This window comes from Anopheles arabiensis, chromosome 3 (assembly GCF_016920715.1).
Source record: "Anopheles arabiensis isolate DONGOLA chromosome 3, AaraD3, whole genome shotgun sequence".
Taxonomy (NCBI): domain Eukaryota; kingdom Metazoa; phylum Arthropoda; class Insecta; order Diptera; family Culicidae; genus Anopheles; species Anopheles arabiensis.
The window spans coordinates 42,118,921-42,131,426 of NC_053518.1; the positions used below are offsets into that span (position 1 = coordinate 42,118,921).

Consider the following 12,506-nt stretch of genomic DNA (forward strand, 5'->3'; position numbering starts at 1 on the left):
AAAATTTCTTGCACCACAACGTGCTACGTCATCTGCATCACTTCATCAAACCCAGTTGCATCGAGCAATGCACGGCTCTTTCATCAACCGTAGAGTAGCTGCGAAGGGAGTACCGTTCGGAGAGTACGTTTCTGCCCAACGTCACCGAACGTGACACAGAAAATGCAACGATTGACGCTTGATAAATAAGTTATCATTTGTATGCGGGTATGATTTTTATTACATTATTCTCCCATGCATGAATGGTGGGATCAACAGTGAAGGCAAACGGTGTGCCCCGTTTGGGTGAAAAGACTGCAAATAATGAAGAACACCAAATGCATCGCACTGTACCATCTGCGGGGCAGGGCAGATGGAAACGTTTGTCAAGGAATCACTATACCTCCCTGAATCCGTGTAAGGACATACGCGGCAAGTCACAGCATACTGGTTTCGATGTGAGGATGATAATGTTTGCACTTCATTCGATCGATCGACGGGATGGATTATCGTACGGGATTATCTCTATCAGCCCGACACACTTTCTGTCCTCAGCAGGTATGAAAAAAGGACTCAAAGTATATAAATAGCAAAATAATCAGATCAGAGTGCTAGCGAGAATTAGATTTCATTACCACGTTGTTGGAACGATTCCATCAGTTGGACGATTGAAATAAACTTGTGTTTTGGTAGGATATCAAATTAAGAATGGTGGAAAAGCGCACCGCTTTGCATACTCTCATAAAAACAGTACCCATTTTCCACCTCGATGACTAATGCGACGAACGAATGGTGTTGTTTTGGTACTGTAATTATTTATTTATCATGGCAGTTAGCGTTTTAATCCATCGCACCAGACAATAGTAATTAACGTAATGAAATAAGCGCTACCGTGAGCAGGGATGTTTTTTTTTGTGTAAGAAATATTATTCAGCGGTTGAAAGTAAACTCGACGTATTTATACTAGCCAGATGGGGAAAAATGGGATGAGTTTTGGTACGCAAAGCTGTAAGATGTAATGCAAATTTGGTTTAGCGGTAGCGTTAGAAATGAGAAAGAAGTACAATAACTTGCGCAGCACATTACTGGCGAGAAAGATGGTTTGCAGTTTTCACAGCGCGTATGCTTGCGTAAAGTTTCGCGCTTCGCTCAGTGTATGGGGTACACTATGGTATGATAAATTGTGTATGAAAAATATTTTAATCCATTCCAATTGTTTACATGGTAAAGTAATTGCTAGTAATGCTTACCTCTAAGTTGGTAGCGTCAGGTTCGGTCATATTTAAATGGAGATTTAGTCATCATTTTTTGTAAATTTTTAGAATTCCTATTATACAGCGCCTAGTTCTTTTTGAAAACTTTTGATATGTAAAATTAAAAAAATATATATACTTAGGCTTTTATTTCCGAAACAACCATTACAAGCAAAGGAACTTTTTTTTAACTTTTGATATGAAAAAAATAAATTTTGTTAGTTATTCTTATAAAACTCTTAAAACCTAAACAAAAATAAAAGCACTTTTTTAAATCGTTAAAAATATTCGTTCTGTATTTCGAAGCGTCTTTATAGTTATCGTTAGAGCATGAATTTGCTTTTTCATAAGAAGTTGTGTAAAAATGTTTAAAAAAAGAAAAAAATATACAAAGATGTGAAATAGTACTCTGCACAACTCATACATTCACTATTTTTATCTATCTCTTACGGATTTTCCGCAAATCGCAAAACAACACTGTCCATAGTTGTGGTAGGAGCTGTATTATAGTATTACAATTAATTTAAAAACATTGTGACAGCTTTTTTTAAAATAAATCATCCAAAACTCATGTAACGCTTTGTAACGTTAGTGCTTTCTGACGGTGCGTTCCCAGGCTCTATCGATTCCGCCAAAAGCTTTACTGTATTGATGTTGTTATGATATTATCCGAGTAATAAAGTTGAGCGTTTGATGTGGTACTTAAAACAGTGTTACCGAAATTCTCTTACCCTTTATACTCTACCCTTATGCCCGCTTCATTTAATCACGAATTCAACCCATTGGTATGTTTTTCATCATCAAATCAAACATTTCGAACAATTTTCTACGCATAGACAATTGGCAGCGTAGCCTGCCGTTTTGACCGCGTGTGCACCGATATGAATAATGAATGCAATTAAACATTAACAAATAACATTAAATTCATTGTTTATGACAAGCAGCGCGAAATTTGATTTCGTTTCGTGGCATCTAATTTGTTTATCGGATTGGATCGATCGATAAATTACTTGATATTGTTTCTGAGTTTATCAAGTAGAAAGAAATCATATTTGAATGGTAGGTCGGTGCTCCTGTTTTTTTTGTCGTGTTTATTGAGTTTTCAAACTATTTTTAAATTGTATTGTTTTATATGTTACATATGTTACACATGTATAACCATGTAAAACCGTTAAACTATCACTCTAAATCAGGCCATGTGCTTAAATTTAGTTTGATCAATCGGTTACTCGCTCGACCGGCTTGCTATGCCCAATAATGCCAAAGTCAACAGCAGGAAACAACATTTGGCATACGGATAGCCTAATCGACACTAAGCCGTAAACTGGACTTGCCCGTAATTTGGATCTCCGCGAATACTGTCGAAGCTCAGAACGAGCAAAGAGAGATTTTCGCTTTACACATACATATACTTTTATTTGACGTTTCCCTGCTGCATTATGTATCCATTAATTGTATGCTTTCGTTCAGAGATTTGCTTCCCTGATGTCCCAATGCGATGACTTTAGCATGCACGTTTCGGTCGGGATGGATAACGTATCTGTAGTTTGGGTGGTAAGAGGAAGGCCAGCTGCTCGCAACCATGTGCGGATAGTACTATGAGCTAAGGCAATTATTTGTTTTACGTTCTGCGTGCACGTTGGGTAATGAAATATGTTTTTGTGTATGTGTGTTTTTTTGTATTAGATGATATTTCATTAGCCCCGAAGTTATCATACACTGTTTATCTGAACAGAATTCAACTCAAGTGGTGCCGCGGTTTCGACTGGGAGTTTTCAATGAAAGTAATTAATTTGATAAAAAAAAAAACTCTCTCATTTACTCACTAAACTAACGACGATCAAAAAACCATGATTTAAAAAAATCCAGAAGACAGGCCTGTTCCGTGGTAAAGACGTCAACTCTTCTTCTTCTTCTTCAATTGGGAAACCAGTTTCTTGTGCAGCTCTGTAGTGTCTAATGGTATTTTCGAAATTCATTTTTGTTCATGAACAGTTGTTAAACCTACAGTTATTGATTAAAAATAATATTCTACTAACGATTAATCGATTGAATCTAGGTGAATTAATAATAAAACTGGTGAATTTCATATGTTTTATATGCGTTTGACATTTCTTGGACCATTATCCGTGCAAATCGATTAACCGGCAACCGTCCGGTCCCGAGCTGCCCGGATAATCGACGCTCTACTGTAATAGCTAAAAAAATTAAAGAAATGGAACATTTGTTAAAATTTCTAAAAAAAAAAAAATTAGAGAAGATTTTTCTACTTTGTGATTTTTAACTGCTTAAATTTCAATTTTTTTTTGTTTTATTGCCAAACTTCATGTGTACAGGCGTCCCCCGAGTTACGACCCCCTCGAGTTACGACGATTCGCAGATACGACGATTTTGATTTTGACAGTTAAAAGTTGTCATTGACAAGAAATTGATGTATTTTTTTGAATTTCTTGGCTAATAACCGTTATACACACATTTCCAAAGATTCCACAACTACTCTATCTTGAATATCTTTATTGTGTACGTCTTTTAAAATATAATTATTACACTATCGAACATTATTTTAAATTAAATACACGATATCATAGATTCCAACTCTTCAACTTCGGTTATAAACTTTATATTCATAGATATTCGACATACGACTTTTTCGACTTACGCCTTGCTTTGCGACATTTTTTCGGTCCCAAATACAGTCGTATCTCGGGGGACACCTGTACTTCATATTTGACAAGCGAAATATCCGACACCGTATGAATAAAAGAAACGTTTCGTGGTGTAATTGAAATATTTCATAAGTGTAATTTTTGCTGCATGGGAACGTGATCACATGCTGATGAAAATGTTTGTTGGGTATCCAACAGCCTGCTTGACGGGACTTGCTTCAAAATCGTACGTTGAAAATCGATTCAAACGTCAACGATCTCCCAACGGCTTCAAACGTCAGCGATCTCCCGCCCAGTTCAGCAGCATCACGGTTCGCCATCGTAGCAAAGCTGGTGTGCTCTTCCGTCGCGATAGACCTAAAACGCATTTGTGTTAATTTATTTCAATAAGTGTTGCAGTTTAATCTGTACTGTAGTGATTTCGTAAACGTGTGATAAGTTGTCGAGTCGGCCACAATAGAGGGTCATTTCTGTCATCTGTAGCGAATTATCGAAAAGTAGTTTGAGGTTAAAGAGTCCTTGCTTTTGCTGGTGATACAGAAAGGGCAAATACAAAATGGATACGGAAAATGTTCCCAACAACCGTCTGGCGGCGTACAAACATGGCTCCAAATCGAACACGGTAAGTGGAATTATAATTCCCTTGAATTGTTTCATTACCATACAGCAGTTTCAATGACTTGATCCATTTTTCTATCTCTCCTGTGCCACACTCTCGCCCTCACACACAGGAACTTCGTCAACGGCGTCACGAAGTGACCGTGGAGCTGCGCAAGAACAAGAAGGAGGACCAGCTGCTGAAGCGTCGCAACATTACGGAGGATGAAGGGCCGACGTCGCCGCTGCAGGAAAACAATGCTCAGAGTCCGGTAACGCTCAAGTTTGATGATATCATGCAGTACATCCGAAGCGGGCAGCCGGAGAAAGAGTTTGCCGCGGTACAGGCGGCCCGAAAAATGTTGAGCCGGGAGAAGAATCCCCCGATCGATAAGATCATCGGCCTGGGCATGGTGCCGGTGTGTGTAAAGTTCCTTTCCGCGTCGGACCGGCCGGCGCTTCAGTTCGAGGCTGCCTGGGCACTCACCAACATTGCGTCCGGCACGTCCGAGCAAACGAAGGCCGTGATTGATTCGAACGCCATTCCACGCTTCATCGACCTGCTCAGCTCACCGTCGGTCACCGTGGCGGAACAGGCCGTCTGGGCGCTGGGAAACATTGCGGGCGATGGTTCGAAGGCGCGTGACATTGTGCTAGAGCACAACAGTGTGGATGCGATCATCGCGCTGGTTACGAACGGCAACACGCAGATCTCGTTCCTGCGCAACATCGTCTGGCTGATGTCGAACCTGTGCCGCAACAAGAATCCGGCCCCGCCATTCAACCGGATCGAGCCGATGATTCCGGTGCTGTCGGCGCTGCTCGATCACGAGGATGCACAGGTACTGTCGGACGCTTGCTGGGCGCTTTCGTACGTGACGGACGATGATGTGGAGAAGCTGGAATCGGTCGTTGCGTCCGGTGCCGTGCCCAAGCTGGTCCGTCTGCTCGGCACCAACAATCCGGCCATCATTACGCCGGCTCTGCGAAGCGTGGGTAACATTGTGACCGGCAACGACAAGCAGACTGATGCTGTGATAGCGGCCAACGCTCTGCCCTTGCTGACGAACCTGCTGCGCCACACGAAAAACACGATCGTGAAGGAAGCGGCCTGGACGGTGAGCAACATTACCGCGGGCAATCAGAGCCAGATCCAGCATGTGCTGGATTCGGGCATCTTTAACGTGCTGATCGACGTGCTGGCAAACGGGGACTTCAAGTCGCAGAAGGAAGCTGCCTGGGCCGTCACCAACACGACGACGGGCGGGTCGACCGAGCAGATCATTCAGCTCGTGGAGAAGTACCCGATCATGAAGCCGTACTGTGATCTGCTCGAGGCGAAGGATACGCGCACGGTACGCGTGGTGCTGAGCGGGGTGGCCAACATCTTCCAGTTTGCGTCGCAGATCGGTGGCGTCGAGAATCTGTGCACACTGTTCGAGGAGATCGGCGCACTGGACAAGCTGGAGACGCTGCAGAACCACGAGAACGAGGACATCTACCAGAAGGCGCTGCTGCTGATCGAGACGTACTTCTGTGATGCGGTAAGTCGGGCGCGCTCAGCCTTTTGAATCGATTGGTGGGTGAGAATATGTTACTTATTTTTTTTGGGATTTTTTTTCTTCTGGTCACTATTTGCCCACAGGAGGATGTCAACCCGGAGTGTGCCCCGAAGGAGGTGAATGGTGCGCTCGAGTTCAATCCCACCACACCACAGAACGGTGGCTTTTCGTTCTAGAGTGTGCCGTGTTTCGTTCGTTTATTTAGGTTAAAAAAAATATGTTTAATTGTTTACATGTAATCATCATTCAAATCTCATCGTGGCAGGTCCCCAATTTCCCCTCATGCAACAGTACACAGTAGCTGGTAGACCAGAGCTGGTCCATCATCCAAAATCTAGTACGACTAGGAGCTCTGGCGCGCACCGTGTTTACAGTTGGAATAGTGCCTATCTTAAAACAATGAATTCCAATGACTGGTTTTTTTTATTCCGAGCAGTGATAAGCTCCATTTGTCCATATATTTGCGCTTTGTTTCGTTTGACACATTTTGGCCATTATTATAGTAAAAAGGAAGCAGGAAGGGTTTTCTTAATTCGAGCTTTGTTTTTGCACTAAACGCTTATTTGAAGTAGGCCTTTTGTATCATCTGTTTTAATCTGTAGCTTATGGCAACTTGTCCAGCGTGTTGGAAGAAAGTGTGTGTTCCGTCTTAAATACATTCACAATGCATTTAGTGTAGCTAGCGAAAGAAGCTTTGTTATGTTTTTTTTAATGGTTCAGATTGAAAGAAAACTAATATATATGAGAGGTAAAGATGGGTTAGCCTAGGTCTCTTTAACCATAAACAACACTGCACAATAATTACCTTTTCGTTAAATCTCGTAAACATGTACACTCTCATGCAATTACAATTTCGAAAGCATTCGTATTCCAACATGGTACCGGTACATGTAAATTGTGTTTTAGAATTTGACATGAGTTTTGGTGCATATTTTCAAATTCTAGCGTTTATACCGTTCGTTACCTACGGTGTAAAGCAAGCGGACAAACAACTCGTGGCCGTCCAACCGATTTGTGCTTTTGCTGTGTAAAAACGTGAGCGAAGAATGATGAGTCTCGGAGCGAGACGTAACGCCACTCAGACCATCTCTCTACTACAGCCTTGGCGTAAAACACGCGTGAAATGTCACTGATGCTATCACGCACGCGGATGGAAAAGAAATACAATGTAGAATTCTTTCCATTTCTAGAATGTTCCCTTTCCTTTTTCTTTCCGTGCAGTGGTGCACCGTTCCGTGTTGCTGCTTTTAGCTTCGTTTTGGTACGCCTGTCACTGCACTGACCCCTCCTCATGCGTATCATTCGTGCGTTAAGATGTACACTTAAGAGATTAAAGCTAACAAAAAAGTTCTATTTCCTCCTTTTCCCCTCCCTTCACCTGCTCTTCTTGTTGGGACCGGGGGTAGGTAACATGTAATGAGTCGCGATGGCGCGGAGAACCGGGATTGAATCAAAAGCAGCATAGTGGTGTGTTACACTTGGGGGTCACGATTCCGCTTGCCGTGCACGTCTCATGGCTTACTGCTGTGGTGTACTGCCCCGTTGCTAGGGAGAGGAGAAAGAGCGTTTGTTTTTCGCATTCTTGTCTGCTCTTCGTTTTTAGCATGCTAAGAGCGATAAACAAACCATAGTAAACCCGGACCAGGATGGCCCGGCCCAACCGTGATGTTGTTGTGAGAGTGTGTGAAATGCCTTGTGCGTGCGTTTGTCGAAAGTTTTGTTCGCATTCACTTAAGTAGCACATAGAGGCACAGATTTTTGCAGTCATTTGCGAAATTAGCCGCATCAGCGATGAAAAGCGGTGGATTTCTTTCTCTCGCGCACCCCGGGGGAGATGTGCTGCTAGATGAAAAGTGTGGCTGAGGGAAGGAGGAGGGGTGGGAGCGCTGTGTCCTTCGCTGGGAACGTTAAATTTCCGTTGGGATTAGAGAGACAGTCCCGCAGCAAATCGCAAAGCTTTACTTTTTAAGCACCCGAATCCAAGCGCGAGACTTATTATTTTTGTTAATATTAACTTGCCGAATGGTCTTTTAAAATGGGTACAAAAATGGTCGTTTCTTTACTGTGTTAATTTTATTACAGTTAGCAGCGATAGAGAGAGGGAGCTAAAGATAAGACTGTGCCGTCGCTTTTAAATCTTCTTTTTGTCACAACTTCGGTGACTTACTTTGATTTGATTACGTTGCCTCGCAAATCATACGCGAGGTGTGTTTGCTTGGGGAAAGTTAAGCGCGCCGTTGCTATAGCGAGTGAAGATGAGCTTCGTCAGTCGGTTTTACGCACCGTTATCTTGCTTTGATCATCGATCGAAACAGTAAAACGAGCATGAAAATGTCCCAATTTACCTTTTTGAAAGAAAAGCGACCAGAAATTTTATTTTAATTTGTTAAGAATTGTACTTAATAAAACAGGAAGGGCGTTTTGAAATTGGGAAGCACTATCCAGAAAAAGTGTTTCCACTCAACAGGGTAAACCGGGAATTAGCTGGGAATTTTATTTTTCCGGAAAAAAACCGGGAAATTCTACAAAAAAAAAGAAAAGGATCTGGAAATTATCACAAACTTTTGCTATCACTGTTTACCATTGTACGAAGTGCATTTTCAATTGATGGGATGCTTTGTATATTGTTCCCAACTTACCACCGGCCATCAACATCACACCAATGATAAGGACAACATTTTCCGTTGGTGTGGTATGGTATGGTATGGTGTGCCTATTCGTTCTACGTTGCACTCGACTTTAGTTATTCATCTCTCGTGAAGTTGCGGTCGTGTCGGATTTAACGGTGGATTTAGTGGGCGATCCCAATTTTTGAAGAATAACTGAGAATTTTTGTCCCCTTTAGCAATTTTAAGGTTACCCAATCACACATCGCCTGTACATTGGCATTTTGCATTTTGGTTTCGGGCCTTTATCTTCATTCCGCCCGGGTGACTGGGTCCCACACTGGCATTGATGGTTGATTCCTGTATCTATTCGTGAGGTGCATCATCAGCGTCGTGCGAGTAACAGCAAAATGCATGGCTGCTGTTTAACAGGAAATCCGTTCTTTGCAGATTTGTATACTTTCTCCAGATGGCTGGTTGGTCCATGACTTCCGATAACCCTTTTTTAAGGTTGTGTGATGACATCTGTTAATCAACAATTGATAGCAGATGAAAAATATATTTGCCACGGGGTAAATAAAGGCTTTACACGTTAGTGTCACGATGCTAAACCACCAAAAAGCAATATTTGTAAAGCTTTTTTTGTCGTTTTTTCATCAGTTGTTTGCTCATATAAAACTTCCGAAAATATAAAGAATACATATTTAAATAGCTTAACCCTATTCCAGGCAACCGGCTACCCGGGTAGCCAAATCGACTTTGATTGCTCATTTCTCTGATTCTAGGAATCCTATTGACTTGAAATTCGGTATTTTTGTGTAATCTACAGCCATAGTTCTCTGGAATTTTTCGTAGATTTTTTGGAGTATAATTAAACTGTTTTTGAGAATTAAATTTTCCAATACCACTATTCCAGGCAATCGGGCTACCCGGGTAGCCAGCGATTTTGGAAGCTTATAACTTTTGAATGCGTAATCCAATATTGATGCAATATTCTGATGAAAATTAAATAAACTAATGCAGTTTCTATAACTGTGCATAGATTGGTTCAACTCGCTACTGTTTTTTAGTTATAGCTTTTCAAAGTTGACAGGATTCTTTTGAAAATAATTACAAAATGTAAAACATATTTTTTCAGTACTTTACAAAATTTTCACAGCAAATTCGCTCCAAAAGCTTTGAGAACTGTATGTTGCACGTTTTGTATAAATTTTTCAGAATTTTTCTATCAGCCATAAGGCCCGTGTCTGTGCTCCATCGGATGCGATTTTATCGGAAGGCCTGTCAAAATTTTACATGGGATTTGACAGATAACGTCGGACGTGCGATTTCGTCGTACGACGGAATCAAAAATGTTTGATTTCGTCGGACGCCGCATCCGATTTTATCTGTCAAACTAAATGTGTGGTGTTTTGTAGGAACAATCTCAACTTAATTTTTCATGATCGTTATATTATTCAAATCATCCAATTAATCGCAATATTATACGAAAAAGCGTTTGACAGCACGTGCGATAAAATCGCATGCGATGGAGCACAGACACGGGCCTAAAGAAGATATAGGAGTTTTGATTTGAATAAAAACCGTTACATTATGATCGTTGCTGATAGAAAGACACCAACATTAAATAAATTTCGCACACAATGTTTTAATTCAGTCTCTTCACAATGTATAATCAACATAACTTACCAATAGAGACCATTTTAAGAAGTTTTTGCATTTGTCGCAGATGTGCATTTTATAAAATTATTATGACTGGTATGTTGTAACGGTTTTTATTCAAATCAAAACTCCTTTATCCTTTTTGGCTGATAGAAAAATTCTGAAAAATTTATACAAGACGTGCAACATACAGTTCTCAAAGCTTTTGGAGCGAATTTGCTGTGAAAATTTTGTAAAGTACTGAAAAAAATATGTTTTACATTTTGTAATTATGTTCAAAAGAATCCTGTCAACTTTGAAAAGCTATAACTGAAAAACGGTAGCGAGTTGAACCAATCTATGCACAGTTTTAGAAACTGCATTAGTTTATTTAATTTTCATCAGAATATTGCATCAATATTGGATTACGCATTCAAAAGTTATTAGCCTTCAAAGTCGCTGGCTACCCGGGTAGCCCGGTTGCCTGGAATATGATGTTTTTTGGTTGCCAGTGACAGGGTTAAGATGCATAGTAGCCAAATTAGATCCACAAACGAGCGCACGATTGAAAATTTGTTTGTACAAATTTGATAGAAATCATGCCAAAAATGGTTCTCAAATGTGTTGTCACACCTCCAGATTGGATACTATATTGTTGAATAATTAACTTGTCAAATTATTTGACTGCAACAAACTGCAATATTAGCATGGATGAGCCAACCCGATCTAGCAGCGTTACGACAGGCACGCTAGGTGGTGTGAGTTAACGCATATATACACGCATAACGCCTGGCTTAACGCATATATACATAGGGACAGGCACAACGAGCGGCATTCAGTCGCAAGAACTCCAGAAAGGCTGTAATAAATTTTGAACTTTGCTTACAACAAACGTTAAAGATATTACAAATTTCACTCTCCTTTCAAAATTTTGCGACATTTTCAAAATTTATTACGATCGTCACGTAATAAAATAATTCTTTATCACACTCGATTAAACGTGTAACTCGCATACCATTCGCTCACTGTGCCAGTGCGAAACTACGATAGTGAAGGATAACACAACAGGTGCGATTCCCGAGAGACGAGCCGACTGCACCGTCTGCCAAGGGACATGTACTAGTTTGGCGCATTGTTCCGACTTTGCGATGATGAACTTAGACCAGCGTTGGGACATTGTAAAGGAATACAGGCTGTGCCGGAAATGTTTGCGTAGCCACGATACCATTTGTCCTGAACGAAGGTTATGTGGCAAAAATGGTTGCGGACTGTCGCACCATAATCTTCTACACCGCGAAAGACCGTTGAGAGACACTACGCCACTGACAGCCCAGGCAGAGTCGCTGAATGCGCACAACTCGGCGAATGATGGTGTACTATTTCAGTACATCCCTATCGTCATTCACGGTAATGGAAACACTGTGGAAACCGTTGCATTTTTTGATAGCGGATCGTCAGGAACCTTTGTGGATGAAGAGCTAGTTGCGGAATTGGGGTTGAAGGGAAATCCTCGTCCGTTGTGTATCCGCTGGACTGGAGAGACGGAGAAGAACGAGAAGGAATCAGTTCAGCTCGCGTTGAAGGTCAGTGGAAGTGGAAATGATGGAAAGGCGTTCATGCTCACGAAGGTACACTCGATTCGTCATCTCGCACTACCACGTCAATCCATATCTGGAGAACAATTGAAAAAGAGGCATGAACATCTAAAGAACCTCCCTCTTACTTCGTACACCGATGCAACTCCCCGCTTGATTATCGGAATTGACAACTGTCATCTGATGAAACCACTTCGATACGTGGAGGGTAAAACGCACGAACCAGCTGCCGTAAAGACCCAGCTAGGATGGATAGTTTTTGGCTCGTGCGCTAACTTTTCTGTTCCTCGAAATCACTATAATTACCACATCTGCATGTATGAAATGAATAATGAACCAGCTCTGGACACAGCGAACAGAGACCTTTTCTCACCCGAATCCCTAGGCATGCTGAAGACACCCGCTAATCTGCTGTCGAAAAATGATGAAAAAGCCATGATCATGGTCACCGACGGGACCAAGATGTGGAAAGATCCTATTCTTGCTGGCTCCATTTGCGAAAAAATGCAAGATTACGAGGACAGAGGCTACATCCGACGACTTCAGCCAGGCGAAATCTCCGCACAAGGTAAGAGAGATTGGTATTTGCCTAATTTTCCTGTCTTTA

The 12,506-nt window shown here is 41.5% G+C and overlaps 1 protein-coding gene across 1 annotated transcript; it reads left to right on the forward strand.

The window, feature by feature from the left end:
- Nucleotides 1–4,154: 4,154 nt before the first annotated feature.
- LOC120903413 (importin subunit alpha) lies at nucleotides 4,155–6,748 on the forward strand. The gene is made up of 3 exons (XM_040312834.1): nucleotides 4,155–4,520; nucleotides 4,630–6,039; nucleotides 6,141–6,748. The coding sequence occupies exons 1-3, from the start codon at nucleotides 4,455–4,457 to the stop codon at nucleotides 6,231–6,233; spliced, it is 1,569 nt and encodes a 522-aa protein (XP_040168768.1). The 5' UTR covers nucleotides 4,155–4,454; the 3' UTR covers nucleotides 6,234–6,748.
- Nucleotides 6,749–12,506: the final 5,758 nt, after the last annotated feature.

Bases quoted from the DNA above. Each gene is read 5' to 3' on its own strand.
- LOC120903413 (XM_040312834.1), top strand. From the start codon at position 4,455: ATGGATACGGAAAATGTTCCCAACAACCGTCTGGCGGCGTACAAACAT. The intron at 4,521-4,629 runs GTAAGTGGAATT...CCTCACACACAG, and splicing joins ATGGCTCCAAATCGAACACG to GAACTTCGTCAACGGCGTCA. The intron at 6,040-6,140 runs GTAAGTCGGGCG...ATTTGCCCACAG, and splicing joins AGACGTACTTCTGTGATGCG to GAGGATGTCAACCCGGAGTG.